Below are 26,043 nucleotides of genomic sequence, written 5' to 3'. Positions count from 1 at the left end.
CACAGAAGGCAAGCCCTCCTAGGGGTACCTTTTTCTACACTAATTTAAAACATGTAGATTAATTGGTAAGCAGGTTTTGGTGCTAAGTGTGTTAATGATTTCTGGATGCCTGTAATGTGGGGTATCATTTTTATGGAATGCAATGTAGTGACCCTTTCCTTTCATGTCCCAGGCAAGTGTGATTTCAGTAATTCTGATCACTGCCTTGTAGCTTACAGGGTGAAATCTTTCTTCATCCACCTGGAACACTTGAATTTGTTCAGGGTAAAAAAAGGAAAGCAACTTTGCTTCTTTCTGGCATGCAGGGAACTTTGCCATCAGTTGTGTGGTTTTATTGAAAAACAAGATGTTTTTTCATGCCCCTTTGTAAAAATTGTGTAATGAGTAAGATTTGGTTAAAGATGTTTTTAGAGTAGTTCTTAAACCTGCTTCAGTTGCCTAACGTGATGTAATGATGAAAAGTCAATTGTGGGTTGTCTTCCAGAGGACTTGAGTGATGATTTATTTAAAATTTTTTATTCCTTCATCTCATTTTACTTCCTTTATATGGTACTTTTTTTAAAACAAGTGTTTGACAGTGATAGTAATAGGCTGATAGGTTCAGACTTGTTCCAAGGTCAGCATGGAGGGTGTTGTAACACATACCCATCAAGCAATAAATCAAGGTGAGGTGGATGGGTTGTGGATGACATCCAGCTTTGTGGATGACTCATCTTCATTGGACATGAGAGCTGTGGAAGGTCAAATATGTTTTACAGGGTCTGCTGTCTTCTCAGTGTTGGGTGATCCCTGAGTCAAAACTGAGTGGTATCAAATCTGGGATATCTGTTCCTGAATAACCTGATAGGTTTTCCTGTGTCTCTGAGGCTGGCTGCCATTGTGCTTGAGGCCTGTATACCTGCCTGCCTTCCGTGCCCTTCAAACCAGGCTTTCAGAAGAGCTCAGCGGTGACACATTTTCAGTGAACCTGGTGCTTTTTCTCCTGTTTTAAAACTGAATTGGGGATCAGGGCACCCACCTGAATGGCTTTGTGCGGGGATTTGCGCAGCCCTGGTGTCCGTGTGTGGCTGTGGGATGAGTGCTGTGAGCAGAGACATTGTCCCTGCTCAACAGTGACACATTTTCAGTAAACCTGGTGCTTTTTCTCCTGTAGGATATGTTTTAAAGCTAAATTGGGCATCAGGGCACCAATCTGAACAGCTTTGCATGTGGATTTGCGCAGCCCTGGTGTCCGTGTGTGGCTGTGGGATGAGTGCTGTGAGCAGAGACGTTGTCCCTGCTCAGCAGTGACAGATTCTCAGTAAACCTGGTGCTTTTTCTCCTGTAGGACATGTTTTAAAACTAAATTGGGGATCGGGGCACCCACCTGAATGGCTTTGCTTTGATCCTGACTTCAGCAATTGCAATCAAACCAGGACTAGTGCCATTCCACTTCTGATTCCCAGAAGTAGTCCAAGGCTCTCCTCTCACCACCAGCCTCCTCCTATCCACTGTCATAAAACTGTCCAATCACACTACTCTACATAACCTCACCCTCATTAAACCCTACACTCCTAAGTATCCTGGCTGTCCTCTCAGCAGCCCTGGGGGGATGAGTAGGACTCAACCAAACACAAATCCAAAAAATCCTAGCCTTTTCTTCCATCTCCTACCTAGGCTGAATAGCAATCATTATCATCTACAACCGTAAACTCACCCTCCTCAACTTTTACCTATACACTATAATAACTGTAACCGTTTTCCTGGCCCTAAACACAATCAAAGTCCTAAAGCTATCTACCCTAATAACTGCATGAACCAAAATTCCGTCCCTGCATGGATTTTCACGGCCCTGGTGTCCATGTGTGGCTGTGGGATGAGTGCTGTGAGCAGAGACATTGTCCCTGCTCAACAGTGACACATTTTCAGTAAACCTGGTGCTTTTTCTCCTGTAGGACATGTTTTAAAGCTAAATTGGGGATCAGGGCACCAATCTGAACAACTTTGCGCGCGGATTTACGCAGCCCTGGTGTCCGTGTGTGGCTGTGGGATGGGTGCTGTGAGCATCACGCTGTCCCTGTGTTCCCACAGAGCCGATCGGGGCGCTGGCCGGGCAGCACATCGTGCACGTGGCCTGTGGGGAGTCGCACAGCGTGGCCCTCAGCGACCAGGGCCAGCTCTTCTCCTGGGGCGCCGGCAGCGACGGGCAGCTGGGGCTCACCACCATAGAGGATGCAGTGACTGTGCCAAGGTAAGCCTGCAGCAGGGTCAGCTTTCCTCAGGGAAGCTCCTTGGAGGGTTGCTCACCAAGGGTTGTGTCGGAACCCAGGAAATTCCTCTGGAGGACTCGAGACCCTGGCAGAGGGCTCGGAGACCTTGGCACGGAGTCAGAAACACCTGTGCCTTCAATTTTAACCCATGGAAACAATTACCAACTTTGTGCGAAGAGTTTAAGTAGAGTTTAAGTAGAATGATAGTTAATTTGTCACAGTTTAAGTAGAATGATAGTTAATTCTGCATGAAAAAGTAGAATTTTGGGGTTTTAGAATGGGTGTTCAGGAGGCAAGATGGAGGGATTTGGGTGTGTCCTGTCCTTCCTCCTGTTTCTTCTTAGCCTCCATCTTCTGCTGTGATGGTGGCACTTTTGGATTGGTTTAGAGTAGAGATGAGCTGTCTAACATAGGTGATAGGTATTGGAAAATTATTGTGAATAAAGTACACGTAGTTTTTAGGATAAAAAGACAACACTGCCCAGTGTGCCTCAGTCTGACCTGCCAGACTGACCTTGGCGGGTCGGAGAAAGAATGTTATAGATAAGAAAAAATAAACAACCTTGAGAATGACAGCCAAGGAATCCCATCTTCTTCAGTCTCATGGCTGGGAAAAAGAGACTTTCTAACAGCTTGGGGTCATCTCGACACCAGAGACCTTGTCAGGGTTGCTCACTTTCTCTCAGTGTGGCAGGAATAGGGCCCTTCTCATGTTGGGATGAAGGTGATTCCTTCTCCTTGTCACTGCTGCCCCCTGAGCCCTGCAGGAGGTTTGGGCTGAACGGACCTTCTGCCCATGGATGGCTGAGAGATGGAAAAGAAAATTGCAGCATGCTTAGCTTCCTCCCTGAAAAATGCCACAGTGTTTTGTACAGAAAAAGGATGTGCATGAAAGAGTATTTAAAAACAGAAATGCTGTTTGTACTTCAAGGTGTTTTATCAGCAGATGCAGTCTCTCATTTGGTCTGTTACTGCAGATCCAGTGCAGAGCAGAAGTTTGGGATGTCTCTCTGGGATGGCTGTCATTGTCAAAACAGAATTTAAAGGAAGAGTTTCAATGACAGAAGATTAATGTTTGAGCTGAAGGGCTCTGTGGGAAGACAGTCCTTCACTTGCATGTGGTTCTGATAAAACAGACAGAGCCTTGCATAGCAATGCGATAGTGCCATTTTAAAAATAACGTTTTTGTGGAATAACTTGAACCTTTGACTTGCTATTTTCTGTACAAAGCACTGAAGAGGGTTTGGTGCTATAACTCACTGGATCTGCTAGGCCCATAACAGCATGAAAAATGTCAGTGCCTGAAAAAGAATAGTGAGACACCAAGAACCAGCTATTTTCACCATTTCCAGATGGCTGGATTCAGTGTTATAGCAGGAAATGTAGTTGAGTTACTAGTTAAGTGTCTAGAGGTCTCCACAGATTTGCATCTATTACATACGGATCTGTACTGCCTTCAAGATACTGTTCCTCAATCTCAAACTCATGGATTTTGTGTGTATACAACAAGTATCTGAGTGGAAATGGTAATTTTTGTCTAAGGTGATACTGTATTTGTGGACACTTACTCTAAAACCATGTTGTCTCCTTTAGGTTGATAAAGAAATTGAACCAACAGACGATCCTGCAGGTTTCCTGTGGAAATTGGCATTGCCTGGCTCTGGCAGCAGGTACTGTAACATCTGTTATTAATTACCAGAATTTGTGCTGTTATTTTGCACAGTGTCCAAGACTGCATATTTCTGCACAATAAATCAAGGGCATCCCATGTTCTGACTGCTTTTGGGCCAAATGGGATGCTGTAAAATGGATCAGGTACCATGAATATTGAGGAAGCGCTTTGCCAATACTGTGAAGAAAGAAAACATTACACACAGACCACCCACTGTGGTGAATGATGGCAGGAGTGCTTGAAAGCTTTCCATCTTGATTTAGAAAAATGTGTGTAATTAATTCCTTTGTGTTGAAATTTTCCTTGGCTGTTACTCTTTTATGTGAAATGAGGACTGTTTTTGTTGCACTGTTTGTTGCAGCAGTTGTATTTTGTGTTTTGCACTTAGTTGCTTGTGCGTTCATTTGCCTGGTGGCTTCAGGCCATGCTCTTTTTTTTTTTAAACAAAGAATGTCTCTCTTGATTTTGCTTTTTTTCTTTTCATCATGAGGCTTGGGTGGGAGTGAAGCCTCCAGGAGTGTTTATTTTTAATTTTGGCAAACTTGCTTTTCTGTTGGCTAACTTTCTCTTTCTTTCCTTGTTTCAGATGGTCAGTTCTTCACATGGGGACAGAACAGCTACGGTCAGCTGGGCTTGGGCAAAGAATGTCCCTCCCAAGCCAGTCCACAGAGAGTCAAGTCTCTAGATGGGATCCCTTTGGCTCAGGTTGCTGCAGGGGGAGCCCACAGTTTTGCCCTTTCTCTCTCAGGAGCTGTGTTTGGCTGGGGGAAGAACAGCTCAGGACAGCTGGGACTAAGTGATGAACGAGGTACGAAAATTCTGCTCCTAGGGGAGGGAAGGACAGACTCCTTTGCCTGGTGTCTCCTTGCATTGGCAGTGTATATAAGTGGGTCTGTAACACTCAGCAGCTCCTCTTGGGGTGAGATGGCAGAGGAAGTCTCTGTCTCTACAGGCTTTTCATATGTAGTAGAAACAGAAACATGTTTTTTCCCCTTGTGGGTGTTAATTTAAGTGAGGAGGGTTAAAAAGAGAGGTCTTTCAAGTCTGAGTGTCAACATGCAAATATCAAAGAAAGTGCTCATATTCTTCCTCCCTCCTCTCAAAAATATTTTACCTATATTGTGTTTGTTTGAAGCTCATTGGAGCAAAGGCTTTCCCTGCAGAACAGCAGGCTGAACTCATCTCCTCATTTCCCAACATGGTTTTCACTGGTGAGCAGCTATATGCTTCAAAACTCTGGCAGTAGTGAATATCTCAGTACTGTAAAATGTTGTCTAGTTTATTTGTTGCACAGTTTACCAGACACATAGGGCCAATGGTAGTTTTCTCAGGTGCTAGTCTAAAAAGCCCAGATCTCTTCTGCTGCTTGTTCACACACTCTTAACTTTTTGGAATAAAACAGGTGAATGGAAGGTTTTCTTTGGAGCTTCAGGTCAGCCTCCTTATTGGTTTCTGCATAATTCCTGAGCAGATTTGAGTATCTAGGCAAGTTTCTGAGTGTAGATGTGATACCTAGCATGCACCTAGATACCTTGTATTGTCTGTAAAGTAGGGCTGATCTAATAGAGGAGCAGCAGTGTCCTTTCCATGTAGACTGTCAGATAAATGCTTCTAATTAAAACAAATCTGCAGTTTACATATGAGAGGCTTACTCTGACATGGGGCTAATCTTAAATGAACAGAATAGGCATCAGCTTGTGGGATGGTGCTGGCCAGGGATCATATTCTGCTTCCCCCTCAGTGCCTGGCATTGTAGTAAATATGTGGTATTTATGGTAAGTGAATTACGATAAGACAGTGTGAATTAGACTTGTCAAACAAGAACAGCAAGGTCTGCAAACATGGGTATTCTGCAGCACTGTTATTATTAACAATTTTGCTGTAGAGAGAAGTGTCATTCCTGTGAAAAGAAAGATCAGAGTGCTAAAATACAGAAAAGATAAATCAAAAATCAGCTCTCAATTCTAAACTCACAGAAGTGTGGCTGTTTTTCTCTCACTACCCAGTAACAAAGCACCTTGCAAATCCTAAGGTGAGAATCTTAAGAAATGGGTAACTTCTATAGGTAGGAACCTGACTTTTTGTTGGTATGGAATAAGCAGCTGCTCCCCTTAATATCTAATTGTTTTGGGGTGCCTACTGCTCCTTGAAGTGCTTAGCTTTTATTTTTACTGTATTCATCCCTAGGAGACAGACTTTAAATGATTAGGGGTGGCAGAGTGGAGGAGAAAAGCATCACTTAATGGTTGGTAGTGATTAACCTTTGCAAGTAGGAGGATCTTCTGCTTAAAGGATGACAAGAGAAGGAAAGCTGAGTATTTAAATACACATTGAGGTTCAGCTTGCCATGTGTCTTGCACAAGTGTCTCCCACATGTCAGGGTTGTTCTATATGCAAAAGGTCTAAATAAGGTTTTAGAAACAAATATTTGCAGTCATCCCTGAGGAGTGTAAAGTGGAGCATGAAGCTGAAGCTGAAGCACCATGTCTTCCAAACAGCAAGTGCATGTTGAATTGGTACAAGGTAATCAACATGTGCCCTCTTGGTCTGGACAACTTTGTTTGAGTCAGTCAAGCGTTTTAAGAATTCGAGGGGAAAAACAGTGAAGTACTCAAAGCCATGTGGGGCCTTTTTCTCCACAGTTGTTAAATTTCCCTTGTGCTCATGGGCCACATCTGAAAACCAGACTGGCAGTGCTGTTCTTGGGCATGCAGGTTTGTGTTTGTGGAGCAGCTGCTTTATTTCCTTTGGCTTCGTTGCAGACCGAGAGTCCCCGTGTCACGTGAAGCTGCTGCGCTCTCAGAAGGTTGTTTACATCAGCTGTGGGGAGGAGCACACTGCAGTCCTGACAAAGGTAAAGGTGCTGGCCTGGGAGCCCTTTAGGTGGCCACTGCCTCACCTGCCTGCTGGTTTCACAGTAGCTTTCTGTATATAATGGAAGAAAAACACAGATCGGCTTACTGTATTCCTTCTGACCCCAGTAAAAAAAACTAAGTGGAAAGTGTAGCCTCATTATTTATTCTGACTATCATTCCCAACACGATCTTTTGCTGGTTTTGAAGATGTTAATAATCCACAGTAGCAAATAGCAAAACTCAGGTGAATAACTTGAAAAGAATAGCTTTGGGAGGAAAAAAAATTAACAAACACACATTCAAAGGGATGAAAATAGCATTTTGTTGGAAAATAGAGTAATATTATGCATCAGAATAAGATGGAAGCTAAAATTAATGAGTGTTTAAATTTAACATTAGCAGTCACAACATTTACAAGAGGTTTTCAGTTCCAAACCTGCTGCTTCCTAGTGGTGTATAATTTAGTGGCCAGAGGACAGGGCTAGGGTTTGAAAGAGAGCAGCTCAGTTCTTGCCTTGCCTCTGCCACTTTGTGGTTGTTGCTTCCTGTTTTGGAGCCTTGGTGTTTTCCACTGTAAAATTAATTAAACAACTGACTTTGGGATTCCTGTGGGGAAAAACACCATTGTAGAAAACTAGTTCTGTAGGAGCTTGCCTAGTGCAGAGATAACCTGAAGGTAATTCTGTTATTTTCTGATGGATGGCAGGGTAGCTTATTTACAAACTGCGTTAGCTGAACCCAACTTTCTTTTCTGGATCTTTTGAAAATCCCCATCAGTGTCTGCCTAAGCTTTGGGCTCATACTGAATCTGTAGTTGGAGAGATGCTGCTGGGCTCTGGGTCCCTAAATGGAGGCTCTGCTGTTTGGTTTGCTAACAGAGTGGAGGGGTGTTCACCTTCGGTGCAGGTTCCTGCGGGCAGCTGGGCCACGACTCCATGAATGATGAGGTGAACCCCCGAAGAGTTCTGGAGCTCATGGGCAGTGAAGTGTCCCAGATTGCTTGTGGCAGGTGAGTCCTGTGTGCAGTGAGAAACTTTTCCTTGGTGGAGGTTAATGCTGTACTGAATCATGCAAATAGGAGAAAATAGTCCTGCTTCTGCGTTCTATGTTCAAAGCTAAAGAAATTTAAATCTTGCTTTCCATGAGAATTTTAAGACCCTCTAAATGAGATGGTTTTTTAATTGGGGTTGTACCCTGCACTCTAACCTGTAAAAGATACGTTCCCAACTTAATAATTCAGCAAGACTTTAGAGCAGAAGCCCCTTTGGTCACAAGTTTCCAGCCTCTTGAATGAAAAGTGAGTTAGCAGCCCTGGTGCTGTGTGTTGCCTTTCAGAATATTCAGGCTTAGCAAGTGACTAAGCTGATCCTGTGAGCCTGATACCAGCTGTGTGTCTGCACAAGCTGCTCTTTGTCCCTTCTACCTAAAGGGCTCCATCCCACAAACTGGTGCCATCAGGTGGCAAAAACTGGGCATTGGTGCCCGTGTAAATGTGCTGCTTGGCACCAGCTTCTGGCCTAGGAGAAATGAGAATAAGTTGTAGGTGGCATTTGGTTTGGTTGTTGGGTTTTTCCCCCACCTTGGTTTTGGTCTTTGTTTTATTTTGAATTTATTGTTAAACAAGGCCCAAACTCTGTGCCCATCTCTTGCAGACATCACACTTTAGCCTTTGTGCCTTCTTCAGGAATGATCTATGCATTTGGCTGTGGAACAAGAGGCCAGCTGGGAACAGGGCACACTTGCAATGTGAAGTGTCCCTCTCCTGTCAAGGGTCACTGGGCAGCTCACAATGGGCAACTCTCAGGGAAACCTGGTATGTACTGTGCTCGATTTGAAATGGCAGATGGACATAAATAACATGGTTGTCTAAAGACATCTTAACATTGTTCTGTGGAATTTCTGGAACTGCCAAAAGAAACCCATCCTATTGTCCCCAATGCACTGTGGTCATTTCTGGGTGACCTTTTGCTCTTTCTGTTAATGTGTGCTCTCTCCCTTTCTCTTTTTATGGCAGAGCTCAGCATCTGCCAATCTTGAGACTTCATGAAATTGTACTGTTACTTTATTAATACTGTTCCAAACACTTTGTTCTCTCTTTAAAGCCCCTTTGGCAGTTTAAAAATGACAGCTTTCCCCTCCTGTGTCCCTCTTATGAAAGTGCTACAGTGCTTGAGTTCCAGCTGATTTCAGCAGGGCCTTCAAAGGACCCAGGTGCTCCTGTAGTTGTACTGGCAGTGCAAATGGGAGGGGAGAAAGTATAAATAGGGTCTTGCATCCATCAGCCTCTAACACAGCTGTGTCTTTCTCAAACAGATGCCTGTAAATACCACATTGTTAAACATATCTTCTCTGGAGGAGACCAAACTTTTGTGCTTTGCTCCAAATACGAGGTAAACCAAATAGAAGTATCTTTTCAAGTCTTCTCCCCTGTCCCAGCATTCACAACACAGCTTTTGTTTTTGCTAAAATCTTCTGGAATGAGAGTATTTCTTTGGACTCCATTCTGCCTTACAAACCTTACCAGCTCTGACAGTTGTTACAGGGATTTCCACCTTCAGTGGCTGAAAGTTGCCTTTCTTTAGAGGCACATCAAAGCCATTGGGAAGACACTGATTCCAGTTTAATCAGCAGGGAGGGGAATCCAGCCTTTGCAGATTGGAAGCAGGGGGCTGCTTTCCACCTCCTGTGGCACTGGCTTCTGCATGGTTGGTGTGTAGGACCTTCAGCCACATACAGTGGGATTTTGTCAGTCAGTGCTGGATGGAGGGCTGAATGCTGAATTGATTTTCCCACTTCTTTTTTCTGTCACGAAGTGTTTGGGATAAACTTTTGAGGCATGAAAATAGGTCTAAAATAACTGTACTAAGCCTGTAGTTATATATGACAGTATTTACAAAGGCTTTGGTACATCTAGGAAATGTTATTTTGATTTTTTTATTTTCCTTTTTTTTAAAATATATTTGAGGATCCTTTTTTTCCTCAAACTTTTCATACCTTCCCTTTTGGACTTCTTAGTAATGTCAAAAACTTCTAACCAAGCCATTTCAGAGACCACACTAAGGAAGCTATCAGTTATTTATTAAAACAGAGATTATGGATAGGAAGGAATTGTTTTACTGGCCTTGTCTTTGCTGAAATCTGTATCTTCTCACAGAATTCCTTGCCTGCTGATGATTTCCGGACCATAAATGAAACACGTTACACCTGTTTAATAAATGATGAAACTATAGATGTCTGGAGGCAAAAGCTTTTAGAAAAGAACAGTTCTAATTCTGTCAAGTAGGTATTGTGGCACTGGACAAGCCTTTTGTTGAAAGTTCTATTGAAATAGTTTTGTTGGCTTCCGTGCCATGCTTTCACTTGAAATTTAGCTACCTTTTCAAGTGTGGTTCTTGGTTGTTTCCAAGGGGAGGAGTTGCCAGTCATAAGGCTGCCAGGTGAGAGCTTCTGAGCAAAACCAGAGGAATTTGAGGCTGCCTCAGCATTGCAGATGGTGGGTGGGAACTTGATTTTAAAGTTGTCCTGCATTGTGTGCTTAAAATTCATGAGAAGCAACAAGAACTTGTGTGCAGACTGATTAAGTTCTTTCCCCAGTGTGCCTGCCACGAGAGGGGCAGAATAGGTGGAAAGGAGGCACTAATTCCTCCTTTTCAAGAGGGACCTTACATGATCCTGAATGAAGTCTTGCCCTCTGTGCCTCTAAAGGGGTTATCCTGACCTTGTTTCCCATAAAAGGAAGGGAAGAGAGATGAAGAGGTTTACTGAGGCATCCATTCATAATCTGTATCTCTGTTTTCTTTTCCATTCCTGCTGCAATCAGTAATGTTGTTCAGATACTGTCCTCAGCTGCCTGCTGGAATGGAAGCTTCTTGGAGAAGAAGTAAGTGCCGCATTTCCAGATGTATGCCTTTCCCTTGATGCAGACTGGAATCCCTTTGCTTCACTCTCTTCTGCAGTGGGATTTGATTTTTTGATCAGGCAGGAGATGAGGGCAGAGGATGTTCCCTAAAGGGATGGGGTGGTCAGAGCTGGGTAAGGAAGGCAAATGGCCTAAGAGAGTGAGTGAACTGTAAGTGGCACAGATCTCTTGGAGTTGCCACAACTGTTATTCTTCCTTATGAAACAGACACCAATGTCTTTAAAGAGAGGGATAGGAATAGGACATTAGGGGAAATTAGGGATGCCAGGTATCTGAATAGTCTCTCACCCAGCTGAGCTAGCTGGTGCATGTGAAAGTACACTTCCACACAGGCTGCTCTTGAAAACACATTGGGGCAACAAGGAAGTGCTTTCCTTTTAGGTGACATCACACGTGGAAAGTTTTGTGGCCGTGCTTGCAAAAGGAGGAATTTCAAACGGGTGTAACCCACAATAGGTGGGGACAAGGTTGTAAGACACATAGCTGAGTCAGAGGCTGTGGGTTGGGAAGGCTTGTGTTGGCTGTGTCTGTAAATGTTGAGGAGGTAACAGCATAAGATGAGGAGGAGGAGAAATTTTTCTGGTGATGTGATGAGTAAATGACCTGTAACTAGGTGAAGAAAAACTAACTTACTTTGAGTAATCTTTGCGTAATACATTCCAAGAGCAACTTGAAGATAGTTTGCTAATTATTCTGGTGTTTTTCTGCTTGTCCAGTAGTTTCTTCTCTAGTGTTGTGACATGTTATTGCATCAGGAGAGTTGTGTCATGTTGGTTTAAAACCCTTGTTGAGGTATGCAAGTTGCTGAGTCACTTTAAATGGTCTCACGTCTCCCTTGAATGTGCAAATGAGTGGAATTTATGGCTTCATCAGCCAAATACAGTTGTTCTTCCACTTCAGTGGTGTCTTGGCTAGTGCAGGACTTAACTTCTACAGAGAATCTTCAACCAAATGAATGTTAAATTCTGAAGGCCTAAATGAGGCTGTATTTAACTATGTACCTTTATACATGAAGTCTCATGTCAAGGTGCACTTGACAGAAGTACCCCAGTGCATCCCTCCTGAGTCCTAATGTAGGCCTGTTTGCATTACAGGATTGTATGGGGGAGCAGCTTTCCCATGGCTGTGTGCCTGAGCACAGCCAGCACTGCCTTTGCAGAGCACAGCCCCAGGTGTGCTGTGTACCACAGTGTGTCTCTGGGGAGCTGATTCCAGCCTGGAGCCTGTGCTGTTATAGGAATAACCATTCTACAGCAGCAGGCTGTATTCAGCTCCTCTTGTGGTTACACCATCAAACTGACAAATGCATCCTGTCTGTAAGAGCTCCCTTCCCCATTCAGGGTGTCTGATAGAGTGCTCTTAAGTCAGTGGAGGAGTCCTGGGGACACCAGAGACTTTGATGAAGTGTTTCTCTGCAAGAATCCCAGCCCTAACTGAGGCCCGGGGGAATTTGGAAGGGAGAGTCTTTGTTTCTCGTCTTATGAATTCTCTAGTGGTGATTCCTCTACTGCTTGCTCTCAGGCCGTGTCAATACACAGGTAATGGGGTCTCTTCCTTAACCTTATGCCTGTCTGTGATTTCTTTTTTTAAAGAATCGATGAACATTTTAAAACCAGTCCAAAGATCCCAGGGATTGACCTGAACTCCACAAGAGTGCTGTTTGAGAAGCTGATGAACTCCCAGCACTCCATTCTCCTAGAGCAGGTATTGCACTTCTGAGATTTGGATGTTCAGAGGGGAAAATAAGGACTTTGTCCCTCTCTAACATGCAAGTACCAGCAGCATTGTTGGGCTAAGGTTGTATTGCAAATCTGAAATCCAGACACTTAATGGTACTTCCCCTTTTACCTGAGCTGATTTTGACCTCCTCAGAAATGTCTTTTATTTAAAAACAAGTTTTATCTCGTGGCATTTATACTTGAATGTCTGCTGAAATAAACTCTGTGTATGTTTTATTTGTAATTATTATGTGTCTGTAAGGAGTTGAGTACTTTATGGTTGTATAACTTACTCAGAGAATTTCTTTCACAAGTGCAGAGCTGTGGGGTAAAAGCATACATGTTCCCCTTGCCCCTTTTAGCTATAATATTCATAGCTTTAGGTTTTTTGACTTTTAAAACAGACTTTTACCATTTCATCAGCCCTTAAACCGTCTACATTGTAGGTGCTCTATCCCCCAGGATAAGCTGTCTTGTTTTGTTTTCTCTCTAGATACTGAAGAGCTTTGAAAGCTTTTTGATTCCTCAGCTGTCTAGCTCTCCACCAGATGTTGAGGCAATGAGGATCTATCTGATTCTCCCAGAATTCCCACCATTCCAAGACTCCAAGTATTACATCTCTCTGACCCTTCCTCTAGCAATGGCTATTTTGCGCCTGGACACCAACCCCAGCAAAGTGCTTGGTACGTGTCATTTAAAAGTTGTTTTAATTTAGAAGTAAAATAGAATTACAAAGAACACTTACTAGGGAGGTTAATCTAATTTACCTTATCTGCTTTACCCACATTCAGAGACTCAGTTCCAGATAAATTTGCATTTTTATAAAGAAACATAGATTTTTATATAACATGAAGATTAAATTATCCTATTCTCTTAAATTTGATCCGCTGTTGATCACTTTAGAGTATCTTTTCTGTATAAGGTAAAAAAAGAATACTAAGTATAATATTAAATTATTTTGTCCTCTACAAGATGCAGACAAACCTTGATATCTGTTACTAAGCTGAACATTTAAACTCTTCTCCCACTTCTGAGTCTTAATTTCTAATGTGTTTTCCTCTGAACTTATTTTAAACTGGACAGAACATATGCTGCTTAGGGATGTTGCTCACATTCATTAAGCTACTGCTGTTGTGGTTATCCTACTCTGTTTCTTGAGGCTATCTTGTACTGAACCTGATGTTATCATGTAAAATGCCATGCAGTGCATTCAGACCTCCAAAAGAATCCTGGGCTCCAACTTTTACTTCGCAGGTGACTGGCTCTAGTAAAGAAGCTAATAGTCAGGGTCCCTTCAGGGGAAATTAAGGGTTACCTGTCCTTGGCAAGAAGGAAATCAGCCTCTCTAAAGAGGGGGAGTTAATCCTTTAGTGCAGATGTGCCAGGAGACATGCTCTGACCCTGCTAGAAAAATCTGTGGTGCTACAGGGAATTGCCCAGGCAGCTCTTTGCTTGTCACTCCTGCGAGACAGATGTTTGCCCACAAGATCACAGCATCCTGAATGCCATTACAATGCTGGGTAATGACTGGTGTGGCTGGATGGGAGTGGAAAGGGAGAAGCTGTTCAGTTTCTGGTATTTCGATAATTCTGCCTCACTTTCCTGTTGCTACAGCTAGGGCAGGAGTAGGGAAGTGTTTTGAAAGAGTCTTCAGGTGTATTCCCCTTTTTTTCATGTGTAAGCCCTTATTTAGGGGATACTCTGGCCTTTGATTGAGGTTTGTATTGATGCCCTCTGTTTTCCAGATAACTGGTGGTCTCAGGTGTGCCCACGATACTTCCTCAGGCTTGTGGACCTCTACAAAGGTGCAGTGGTTTACCTCCTCAGTGGAAGGAAGACGCTGCTTATCCCAGTGCTGTTCAGCAGCTACATTACAGCTGCTCTCAGGCTCCTGGAGAAACTCCACAAGGTGAGAGGAAAGCCTGGGCATGTGCTGGCTCAAGATGATTCAGTCCTGTCTGCCCTTGGGCAGTTGTGAGCTGTGTGTCAACGTGGGAGAGATGTCAGTGGCTTTCCTGAGTCCAAGGTTCTTGATGATTGTTTAGTCCTGTCTCAAAGACTAGAAATGAAGTTACCCTAAAGAATGGCATCACAAGCACCTGTCTGTTGACAGTCTCTGCTGTCACTGTGTTGTTGCAGAGTGGTTGAGGTGAGGAGGAGGGGGAACTAAAATAAGTTATAAAGAGGTTCTATTTGATTCTTCTTGGTTTATGCCAAAAATTTAAGAAATTGTGTATTGTTTGTGGAACATTCTGGGTCCTTTTGTTGCATAACTGAATTTATGAAAGCAAACCTGAAAAATATGTTAAAATATGCCAAATATTTCCATCTGTTCTCTTCACTAGGTGAATCAGAAGGTTAAACACGTGGAATATGATAAGTTTTATATCCCTGAGATTTCCAGCTTGGTGGACATTCAGGAGGATTATCTTATGTGGTTTTTGCACCAGGCTGGAATGGTAAGAGGTTTTATGTGTACACATGAAATAGCTGCCCATATTTGTGTCTCTGGCTGTAGATCTGTATTTCCAATATCCTTAATCAGAGCATAATATATTCAGTATAGGAGCTTCTATATGTTAAATATCTCAGATCTGGGTGCTTTACAAAATTGACCTAAAAATAAAAAGGCTGTCAAAAGAGTTGGGGCTAGCAGTGTTTAACCAAAGCTTGTAACAGTCTCTGTGATTGTTCATGTGAATTCCATTCAGTCTTTGCACAAGGTGATTAATTCAGTCACTGGATCCTTTTAATGTAATCAAGACCTCAGGAGCCAAGTCCTGTATTCTAAAATTATAATTTTTGCCCTTTACTTCTGCTGTTTAGGCAGGTATTGTGAATAATGTAGCCAGTGATGTTAAAATGTTGCTCTGTAAGAGGAGGCAGTGTGGCGTTCTGGCTAGGGGACTGAACCAAGCCTCAAGAGATGTGGGTTCTGTTCCTGGCTCTTCCAGTAACCTGCTGGGTGATCTTGGGTAAGACCCTTCACCTCTTTTATGTCTCACTTTCCCATCTGTAAGAAAGGAGATAACTAAAATGAGGGCTGGAATATGCTGTGTGGGAACCCAGTGAGATTATTTAATCATAGCAAGGAAAGGAATCTCAAGTGAAAAAAGCCACCAAAAAACATGTGCTGAGGGATGCTGCAAGAGTAAAACCTGACTGTAGTGATAACTTTTGTGTGTGTTTTCATGGGCTTTGTAAGTGTTGTGTGTGCTGTGCCCCCATCCTTTACCTTCCATCATTTAAATAGTGCTGCTGTGTGCTTACCTTTAGTGAGCAGAACGATGAAGTACTGACTTAAATTTATGTAAGGGATAGTTAAAAATGTGTCAATATGGCTAATGATGAGTGATTTGCATTGCAGGGGTGTTCTTTTATCACCATGTAGTGGCCTCATGATCTCTCCTGTTGTTTAATTTGGTTTCTGCATTTGTTATTCTTCATAAGAGCAAGTTTCACCCATGGCAGACCAACACAGGATTCTATGCCAGTCAGTCCTCTTAGTAATGTTTGATGTTCATGTTTTGAATTAGACTTGTGCATTTTCTTGAGAAGGAAGTTCCCATGCTTTTCTTTAAGAGGAGGAAAAATAGGTTGTTGGTTCCAAAGGAGGAAAATTTACTTTGGGTCACCTTTGGACTAGTCCATCTGAAAAACCCACGAGACACAAAATTGAAAGAGTAAAAGATTTTCATACTTCTCTTTTACTTTCACAGAAAGTAAGGCCGTCCATCATGCAGGTAAGAAAATTGTTTAAAGATTGTTCTTATTTAAATGATTAAATTGTTCTTATTTAAAGAAGTGGTCTGGAAGTTGTGGATAGGAACAAGTCTTGCCTGTCTTTCTTGCAGGATGCTGTGACTCTCTGCTCTTACCCTTTCATCTTTGATGCTCAAGCTAAGACCAAGATGTTACAGACAGATGCAGAATTACAGATGCAGGTAATCATTCTCTCCCAATTTTCCTGACGCATTTCTTTTTCTCTGCTTTTTGCAATGGTGCCTGCATGGAAAGGGGTTTTAAGTGGGAGCTGGTGTGTGCAACACTTTGTTTCCATGATACAGGAGAGCAGTGTAGCTGGAGAACCTCTTTGCCCTGGATAATGCAGAGGCAGTGCTTGGTGTCTTTCCCTTCAAAATGTTTGTCTGGCAACATCAGGGCTGCCTGATGTGCATGTGGTGGAAATTTAAACTGTACAGGGAAGGGGTAGTTATGTATTTGTGATAATCCAAGGATAAGGAGTAAGGTGAGGAGCTGTAAGACTGGATAAGCAGACAGAAGTCCAGGTAAGAGGACACTTGTTTTGAAATTTCTGCCTGCTGCAGGAGTGGTTGTTCCCTCTAACCATGAGGTGAGTGTTGTAGACCAGCTGCTGATGCTGTTTGCAGCCCACCCACCCAGGGGCAGTGAGGGGCACATCCCCAGGGCCCTCCAGGAGGGTGCTGACAGCAGGTATCCAGCTCCAGCACCTGTAGGTGGCAGCCAAGCCAGCTCACAGCCAGGCTGTGACAAGGGCAGCTGGCCTCTGTGCCAGTGCAATGTCCCAGCAGCAGGCACTGCTCACACAGGTGCCTCCTGAGACTGGCACCTGTGTGAGCTGGGCATGCAGGGACACACACAGTACAGAGGGAGCGTGGGATTCTTCAACCCTGGAGGAACCAAACAGGCAGAAAGGAACACCAGGCATGTAGTGGTTAACTGTTTTCCTTTCATAGGGAAGAAAAAAAGGCTTAGGCATAGGCTGTTTTTCACCTCTCTTTTATTTGCAGGTTGCAATAAATGGTGCAAATTTGCAGAATGTCTTCATGCTTCTCACCCTGGAGCCTCTGCTGGCCAGAAGCCCTTTCCTGGTACTTCATGTTCGCAGGAGTAACTTGGTTGGTGATGCTTTAAGGGAGTTGAGCATCCATTCAGACATTGACTTGAAAAAACCTCTCAAAGTAAGTTTCTCCTGAATCTTTAGCACCCTCTCATTTAGCAAACATTTCTGCAGCCTTTCAGCCATTCCCATTACCTCTTCACCAGTGTGCAGTAACTTCTCCATAGGTGTTGCACACAGGAACATTTGGTCTAGTCAGTGCAAGGGTTGAGTGTTTTTTCTGACCCCTGGAGTGCTTTGGCAGTGGGTAGTTTACAAGAAGGCAGGCACAGGGTTTGCTCTCTTCTCCTGGTGTGTTGAGTGTACAAGGGCCAGGGGAGGAAGCAGTTTGTGATGTTGTGCAATCTCTGTTTTGCCCTTCTGTAGGAGCAGGCTGTTTACAATAGGATGTGTTTAATCTCTGAGAAATTGTGGCAATCTTCAGTAGCTGCTGTCATGCTGCTGCGTTGATTGTTGGGACGACAGGTGGTTATTTGTGGTTTGCATGAGGATTTAAACATTCTCAAAATACCTGATTTGCCACCCCTGTTCCCTTCCTGTCCCTGCAGGCAGTGCACTGAAATGAGCTCGTGGGTTGCCGTGGGTTTGAGCATGTTGGTCAGATTGCTTTGCCTGGCTCTCAGTTAGAGAGAGATCTGATTCACTCAGTCTCAGTTCTGCATCCCTGTCATGATCTGCTTTTTCTGCAGGTCATCTTTGATGGTGAGGAAGCTGTTGATGCTGGAGGAGTGACAAAGGAATTTTTCCTCCTGTTGTTGAAAGAACTGCTCAACCCCATCTATGGCATGTTCACTTACTACCCAGAGTCAAACCTGCTGTGGTTTTCAGACACGGTAAGCCCTTTCCCTCTGTACGTGCAGGTTGGAATAATATGCTGCATTTAAATGACAAGGAAGTTAGTGCCAAACTATGGGAAAGAAATGTTCTTCCTCTCATTTTCTACTCATGATACAATGTGAACTCTATTTTCAGTTAGTGTATGTAGGTCCATTAACCTTAATAGAATGGTGATGGTTGTGCCTGTTAAAGAGTTGGCTCTTTCTCTTTATTCTTATCCCATAGTGAAACTTTTATTAAGGGTCAGGTGACAGGTAATAGAGCTCTTATTATCATGAGTGTGGTGGTCATGTGCTGTTTTACAGAATGAGAGGTTTAGGTGGTAATGGCATTAGAGTTCTGTGCCTCCTTGCTGTTCACATAATTGCAGCCAATCCACTTAGCCATGCATCCCTATCGCCTTCGGGATCTAAAGATGTTTATGCTTTATATGAGGAAGCTCTTGAGCAGCAAGGAACTTGTCTTGTAGTGGAAGGTTGTTGGTTTTGGAAGAGTGTGGAGTGCAAGATCTGTACCTGTCAGATGGCTGGAGATGGTGGTTTATGTCCTGTTCCTCACCTCCATAGGTAGCAAGGTGGGAAATGACATGGCCAGTCTTCCCTTGAGGTGTGGCTGTCCTGCTAGGGGGGTTACAGGGAAGGAAATGACCTGGTACCTTCAGTAGCTTGTAAACAGTATTACAGAGCATTCACTCCTAATGTCAGTGCTATAAAACAATCTTTTGGCACCAGGAGGGATGACATTGTAAGCACTGAAAATGAGTCGTGTTTTTGGAACATTTAACGAACGTGGGCAGCCAGTCTGTGACTGACACAGCAGTGAGAGTCAGTGTGTGAGGAGAAGGAGGTCTGTGCTGGCACCTCTGCTGCTGTGTCTGCCTGGCTACAACTGTGCTGATGCAAAAGCTTTTAATAGAAAATAGGGTGGGTAACGGGGAGAGGATTGTTAACACATTTTCTTGCAGTTCGTGTTAGTGTCTAAACACAGAGGTGTTTAAAAAGGAACTAAAAGGCAGATAGGGTGGAAAGCTGCTGTTTCCACAGTCATTGTGGCTAACAAAAGTAATTGAGCTTGGTTTTTTAAGCTTTGTTTCTGTGCCACCAAGAAATTTACAGCCAAAGTTGCACCTGATGGGAGCTCTCTGACTCTGTCCCAGTTGGAAAAGCAGGGTCTGGCTTCTTAGTGCATGTAGGAAAGTTGCACCAGTGACAGTGTGTCTCATCAGGATTTCTCTGTGTGGTTTTGCAGTGTTTTGTAGAACACAACTGGTTTCACTTGATTGGCATCATATGTGGTCTTGCAATCTACAATTTCACAGTGGTAGACCTTCACTTTCCCTTGGCTCTGTACAAAAAACTCTTGAACGTGAAGCCTTGCTTAGAGGATTTGAAGGAGCTGTCCCCTACAGAAGGAAGGTATGGAAATAAAAACTTGCAGCTTTTCTGGAAGGTGGCCCATCCAGCTAAGAACAGGAAGTGCCAAACTAGAAAAAAGCTGATGAATAAAATACTTCCTGATCTTTTTGAGTAACTGATTAATTTGGGAGACTGTGAAAACATATGAGCTGGTGATAGACTTTGTGTACTTCTCTCCCACAGGCTATTGGATCAATCTGCTTAGGCTCCCACCCTCCTGACCCCCAGAAACTGGGTGCCAACACAGCCAAAGGACACCTCCCACCCCCCTTTTGAGAGCCAGAGTGGAAGCCTGTCCCTGCCCTGTGTGTTGTGTGTGTGATCCCGGATCCCAGCCTCAGCCTTTCCCTTGAGCCAGGCTCAGACTAGCAAGCAGGGAACTGTGTGTAGGGCTGTGAATTGTCCCATCCATGAGCCAGAGCAGCTCTGACCTGCTCCCATGACAGGAAGAAGTTGAGTGGAGTGAAAAAATTATTTTTCTAAGTGATATATTGAATCTTTTCTACCTAATTGCGTAGGGATACTGGTTCCCCTTGACACTCAGAAGTTAAGATCCCACTGTCTTATTTCTGTTTCTGAGTTGCCATTTGATTCATCTACACCAAGTGACAGCTGTACTTATCAATAATGAGGTAAATTGCCAGAAAGGCAGCAGCAGGATTCTGGGGGTAGCAAAGTATTTTCTATATGATGAGCATACCGATACAGTCCATCTCTGTCTCTTCCTCTATTCCCTCAGACTTTTGTGTGGTGGTGACATAGAATTACAACTTTAGAACTAGGAATGTAATTCTGTTCCAAAGCCAGGATCATTAAAGATGATCCATGAACTAGGCAGTCATAGACTGTATTGATAGCATTTGTGGACTGGCATCTCTCCTGCTTCTAACAAAACATTTCTTTAGCTGGGGAGTATTTCTTTCTTACTGCTTCAATTGACTCAGATTCTCTCTCTTGCAATCTTACCACCCAGATGTATGATGCTGTTTACTTCTGCTGAATTTGTTTTCCGTGTTAGAGGTGTGGCTTTTAAAATCTCTGATTATTCTTCATTTCTTTCCCTACTTGTTGTTTAGGAGTCTCCAGCAACTTTTAGATTACCCTGGGGAAGATGTGGAGGAGACATTCTGCTTGAATTTTACAGTAAGACACATTTGACATATCAGCTCTCTGATTTCTGTGGTACAGTTGAAGCCTATCTATATTTTCATGTATATTCTGGCTGATTCCAAATGCCTATAGCACAGAGCCCATGCAAATCTTAAAATGTTTCTTGCTGTCAACTCCCTTCTTCTTTTGTATGCATGTGGTCCTAAAAACTGAGCTAGTAAGTAGACCAAGCTGAGTTGTTTTCAAAATAGCCTTGTTGTCACTGTTCAAAGACCTGGTGCTCTAACAGGTTGTGAGTGATGGGTTCATCTTGATCTGGATAATTTTTTGACTCTCTGCCCAAGGCCTGCCCTGGGGTAAAAACAAGGTACCATAAAACTGCTCCACACTGTGAAGAACCTTGCTGAGTAAGGAGAGTGGTGCCCATTTCCTTTTCGCATGAATGAGAGAACACAAACTCTCTTAGATCAAATTTACCTCTGGAGTGAGTCAGACCTGCATCTGACTGTGTCTCCTGCAGCAGGAGCTGTAACTTGGGATGAGACAATGAGGCCATTGTGATGGTAATGCAGGCTGTATAAAAAAAGAATACCTTTAAAGTAACAAAAGAAACTCTTCTCCAAATTCTTTATCACACATAAGGGCCTCTTTTGTCCATGACCGTTTTGCATTCTTTTTAGGTAACCAATTAGTGTACACAGTGTAGGTTTGTACTGCTGCCATCCTTGGCTGGCAAAAGCAGGAAAATGTCTGTGTCATTTATTCTTCCAGTGAGAGAGAATGAATTAACCCAGTGAGTTTCTGTTAAAAAAGGGAGTCCTTTTTATTGCCAGAACTCATGAGCTTAGTTAAAACCAGTTATTTTTTAGTTACCAATCTCCTAGGTTTTTTTCCCCAGGAAATTTACATAAAATAATTTTTATTCCTTTCTAAGTTCACATTTCAGCTTAATAGCAGTCCAACAGCAGATGTAGGTGATGGTGGGTGGTAAAGCACACAGTGTACTGGGAGCAGAGAACAGAAGTTTCTGCACATACCATTTTCTCTGGCCCACCCTTTACATGCCAGTCCTCAGCTGTCTGAGAGGACTCTGTCTTTCTTATAGGCACATGGCCTGGAAAATAATTGTGGTAAGATTAATTTCCTGGTTTTGTACAGATCTGCAGGGAAAGCTATGGTGTGACAGAGCAGAAGAACCTGATTGAAGATGGAGATAAAATCCTGGTGCAGAAGGACAACAGGCAAGTGGGGCACCTGTGGGGATGGACTTGTGCTCGTGGTGAAGTCATGTGCCACAGAAACTCTGGCTGAAGGGAAACGTGGGGGCTAATTGGCAGTCACTGTGAGCAAATTTTAAGACCAGTTGCTCAAAAGTTGCTGGGCACTAGTGGCACTTGAACAAAAATCAAGTTTTCATCATCTTTCCACCAGTGTTTGGAAAATGTACTGTGCACTTGGATTGACATCTTCCCTATAAAAGGCCTCTGTATAGACCCTTGGTAGTTTTTCTCATTTTAAGTAGACATGGGAGACATGATTTTGGCCCAGGTTTTGACCCCTGATGGCTCAGAGGAAGGGAACTGTATGTAACCACCAAAACTGAGCCTGGCAGACTTGTTTGTACTCCTGATTCTGGAGCCGGAAACTTTCCTTGGGCACGGCCTGACTCCCATCCCTGATCACAGCCAGAAAGACCTGCTGTACTTGGATCCCTTTCCATTTGACTGAACACCCAGAGTTATTACTAGCACAGCTACTATTCCCCCCCACCTTTTTTTTGTCCAGCTGCTGAACTATTTTCTTCCCATAATCTTGTAATTGGATTTCTACAAGTGCCTTTATTACTTGAAGCAGTGTTCACATTCTTTCTCTGCTAGCAAAACATTGTGATCCAGTGACTACTCAGCAGCATGGTTGGGGACTTGTACTAGGATTGCTGAAGACCTTGCTGGCAAGGCTGGAGATGAAGTAATTTCCTATTAATCTGATTATTTAAAAGGGTTTTGAATGTGTCTGAAGCCATTGCTATAGCAAAAGCTTTATCTGTGTTACTTCTTAGCTAATTTGCTACTGCCCAAAATGGTGCAATTACATAGCTAAAGAGCTGCCTCCATGCCAAACCCACAGGGGTTTCTGTCTCCCTGCAAAGAGGAGATGGACTTCAGGTAAAACAGAGGAGTGTTTAATCGACCCCTGCAACAGTGAAGGAAAGATAAAAAATGCCAGTGTTAGAACCCTTTAGGTTTTTGGGGTTGGGCATATGCATTCAAAAGAAAACCTGCCTTTTTTTTACTGTATGCCATCCAGTACAAAGGAACAAAGATGTAAGCTGAGAACACTTGGGAACAGCACCAGGGTTAACTACTGGAACTGTTTATTAAGTCAGGATAAGAAACAATGGAAGAAAATCCTTAAGGAGAAAGGTTAGTGTGTAGTTCCACCAGCTTAACATTCCAAAATTCAGTTGCTTTATCCTGACTGGAGTTCTGAACTCTAGCTAACCTATAAATCCAAGTCTAGACATGACTCTCAATTTACCTTACAGTGCTTAATTACTTCCTCCACCTCTACATTTAGAGGTCAAGGACCAATTTGCCACCCTGTGGCCTGAGTAGTTTGTTGTGTGCATGTCTTTGGGCACTGCCCTTCCCATGTGAGGAAAGTTCATTGGGAACTGGGAATGCACAGGATTGCTGTAACTGACAAGTGCAGAGTAGGAAATGCCTGCATTTTCCCTTTCTCCTTTGGAGTTCATAAAATGCTCTTGATGCAGAGTTCATGACTGTAACAGCCAGAGAGGAATTAAGCAACAGTTAAGTGCTTAATCAGCTTGAATTTCCCTAATGCTCAGGTGACTATGGGGAAAATGAAAATAAAATAAATGCACTGGAAAATAACTCCCCCTTTGGTATATGATTTCTTAGTCCAGGTTTTTGGTTTTGTTAGTCTGCTTCCTTATTTCCTTTTTACTTTCTCACCTGTCCCTCACTGCTTTTGCATAGCACATGTGGTGAGAACTCCACCAATGGCCAAAATGTTTCTTCCAGTTGTAAGCCCCTCAGCTTTACTGGTGGCAAAGAGCCTGGGGGACCTCCCATGCCACCACTGCCAGGGAGTGAGCAGACACACGGTAGCACTTGCTGCTGAGTACTCTGTCCATGTTCAGTGACTTGGTGAGAGGAGGGCAGTGGGTTGAGCCTGCTGGAGACTCTGTAAAACACTTCACAAGCACAGGCAGGAAAACTTGGCAGTGCTGCTGCTTAGACATGTGATTAAAAGTGCTTTCCTGTGCCTGCTTTCTCTCCATGCATTAGGGAAGAATTTGTCGAAGCCTATGTAAATTACATCTTCAACGTCTCCATCCACGAGTGGTACACAGCCTTTTCTACTGGCTTCCTGAAAGTGTGTGGAGGGAAGGTACTGGAACTCTTCCAGCCCACAGAGCTCAGGGCCATGATAGTTGGAAACAGCAACTACAACTGGGAGGAACTGGAGGAGGTAAAGCTTCCCTCTTGTACTGTTTTTTATTTTGCACGGGACCAGGATTGAGCAGTTGCATGAGGTGGGCATTGGTCTGTGTCAGGAGATGGGATAAGCCATGATGCTTTTTTTTTCTCATGTTCCCTGTGCACTTTGCTGTCACTCACATGAAAAGTTTCTCACTGTGCTGGCATGCTACAGATAAAACTCAGGGATGAAATTCAGGATGAGGAAGGACAAGGGAGAAAGGACTTCAATCTGCTTTTTTTAGGGATGAAATCTGTGACCAAAGGGAGGACACAAAGGGTCTACACCTGTAGTAAAACTACTGCACAAGGGCAAAAACTACACAAGGGGTCAAAGGGGAATCTGGATACCCAGAAAGGGTTGTATCCTCTCAAAATCTGTAGATGAGTAAGTCACTCACAGTGCAGTGTGTGTGATCCTGTTCATGAGTTCAGCCTGTGAAAAGGCATTCCAGAATTGCTCTCCACACTTGTAATTAGCTGAAAAGCAGAAGGCTAATGTCTGCCTTCCTCACATTGCCACAGAGCCCTTGCCAGGTCTTTGAGCCATGCATGCCATTGCCATCACCCATCCTGTGTTCCCTTTCAAAGCTATCAGGCACAGATCTGATGTCAGATACTAGAAGAGATCAGGTCTGGGTTCTGCTTAGTCTTTGCTCTCTGCTGCCAGCTGAAAATGTGGTATTTTGGTTTTTAATAGAGTGCTGTCTATAAGGGAGACTACACTGCCACACACCCAACTGTGAGAATGTTCTGGGAGACCTTCCATGAATTTCCCTTGGAAAAGAAGAAGAAATTTCTCTGTAAGTATCCTGCAGTGGTGCAGCATCTCCTGGAATTGGAAGACTTGGGTGGGAGTGGCTGCAGAGCTTCATTGCATTGATTTGGGTCATCCAGCATCAGTGACAATATCAACTAGTCAGAACTGGGGCTTCCCTCTATTGTGACTTTCTCCCTTCTCTCCTGGCCACCTAGCTGGCTCTAGGTGGTCCTGCTTAAGCATGGGGTTGGGCCCAAGGACCTCCAGAGGTCCCTTCAACCTCAGCCACTCAGATTCTGTGGAAGGATAAAGGATATCTGGAAGGGTAAAGGCCAGTGTTCCTGCCTGGCACTGTGCTGCAGCTCCCCTGGGTGCCTGCCAGGTGCTGCATGGACTCCAGTCAGGGTTTCAGCCCCTCCAGGCAGGTGGGGCTGAACTTTCTGTGGATGCAGCCCCCATGGGAGGTCCTTCAGCTGTCCCTTGTGCCTCTGCAGTGTTCCTGACGGGCAGCGACCGCATCCCCATCTACGGCATGTCCAGCCTGCGCATCATCATCCAGTCAACGCCCAGCGGGGAGCAGTACCTGCCCGTGGCCCACACCTGCTACAACCTGCTGGACCTGCCCAAGTACAGCAGCAAGGAGATCCTCAGTGCCCGCCTGGTGCAGGCCATCGACCACTACGAGGGCTTCAGCTTGGCCTGACCCCCCTGCGGGGCTGGCACGGACTCCTGGGTGCTGAGCAGCAGAACGATGGGCTTGGGATTTATTTTTGTAAGGGAATAGATCTGAGCTACTTCTCTTTTCTTTTCTTTTTCTTTTCTTTTTTTTTTTTTTTTTTTTTTTGGAGGGGTGGGTAAATATAAGTAATAATAATAATAATAGAGATGATGCAGTCTCAGCCTGATGCTGCCAGCAGGGAGAGGCTCTTGCTTTTGAATTTTTTCTTCTACTGAACCAAACCAGTTCAGTGGGCATTTCTGTTGTTTCCCCTCCAACTTGACATCACTGCTCTCCTGGCAATTCCTTGTAGTTTGCTTTTGTTGCCCTCATACACAAACACTCTTACCTCTTCTTTTAGTTCAGTTTAAATATTTTGATGTCCTTTGCATTTAGGGTATG

General features: G+C 43.8%; 1 protein-coding gene across 1 annotated transcript in view; it reads left to right on the top strand.

The window, feature by feature from the left end:
- HERC3 (HECT and RLD domain containing E3 ubiquitin protein ligase 3) overlaps positions 1 to 26,043 on the top strand; it is a 52,648-nt gene that overhangs the window by 17,556 nt on the left and 9,049 nt on the right. The window contains exons 3-25 of the mRNA XM_058803380.1: positions 2,071 to 2,230; positions 3,843 to 3,919; positions 4,508 to 4,729; positions 6,684 to 6,775; positions 7,655 to 7,785; positions 8,429 to 8,589; positions 9,090 to 9,166; positions 9,931 to 10,055; positions 10,597 to 10,656; positions 12,288 to 12,399; positions 12,907 to 13,096; positions 14,159 to 14,322; positions 14,759 to 14,872; positions 16,133 to 16,156; positions 16,268 to 16,357; positions 17,186 to 17,356; positions 17,985 to 18,128; positions 19,381 to 19,547; positions 20,624 to 20,690; positions 21,816 to 21,898; positions 23,972 to 24,155; positions 24,864 to 24,966; positions 25,418 to 25,695. Coding sequence (XP_058659363.1) covers positions 2,071 to 2,230; positions 3,843 to 3,919; positions 4,508 to 4,729; positions 6,684 to 6,775; positions 7,655 to 7,785; positions 8,429 to 8,589; positions 9,090 to 9,166; positions 9,931 to 10,055; positions 10,597 to 10,656; positions 12,288 to 12,399; positions 12,907 to 13,096; positions 14,159 to 14,322; positions 14,759 to 14,872; positions 16,133 to 16,156; positions 16,268 to 16,357; positions 17,186 to 17,356; positions 17,985 to 18,128; positions 19,381 to 19,547; positions 20,624 to 20,690; positions 21,816 to 21,898; positions 23,972 to 24,155; positions 24,864 to 24,966; positions 25,418 to 25,626 — 2,927 coding nt within the window. The 3' untranslated portion in view covers positions 25,627 to 25,695. The remainder of the gene's footprint in view (positions 1 to 2,070; positions 2,231 to 3,842; positions 3,920 to 4,507; positions 4,730 to 6,683; positions 6,776 to 7,654; positions 7,786 to 8,428; positions 8,590 to 9,089; positions 9,167 to 9,930; positions 10,056 to 10,596; positions 10,657 to 12,287; positions 12,400 to 12,906; positions 13,097 to 14,158; positions 14,323 to 14,758; positions 14,873 to 16,132; positions 16,157 to 16,267; positions 16,358 to 17,185; positions 17,357 to 17,984; positions 18,129 to 19,380; positions 19,548 to 20,623; positions 20,691 to 21,815; positions 21,899 to 23,971; positions 24,156 to 24,863; positions 24,967 to 25,417; positions 25,696 to 26,043) is intronic.

Source organism: Ammospiza caudacuta, chromosome 4 (assembly GCF_027887145.1).
Source record: "Ammospiza caudacuta isolate bAmmCau1 chromosome 4, bAmmCau1.pri, whole genome shotgun sequence".
In the NCBI taxonomy this organism is placed as follows: Eukaryota; Metazoa; Chordata; class Aves; order Passeriformes; family Passerellidae; genus Ammospiza; species Ammospiza caudacuta.
This window is presented reverse-complemented; position numbering and strand designations above follow the sequence as displayed.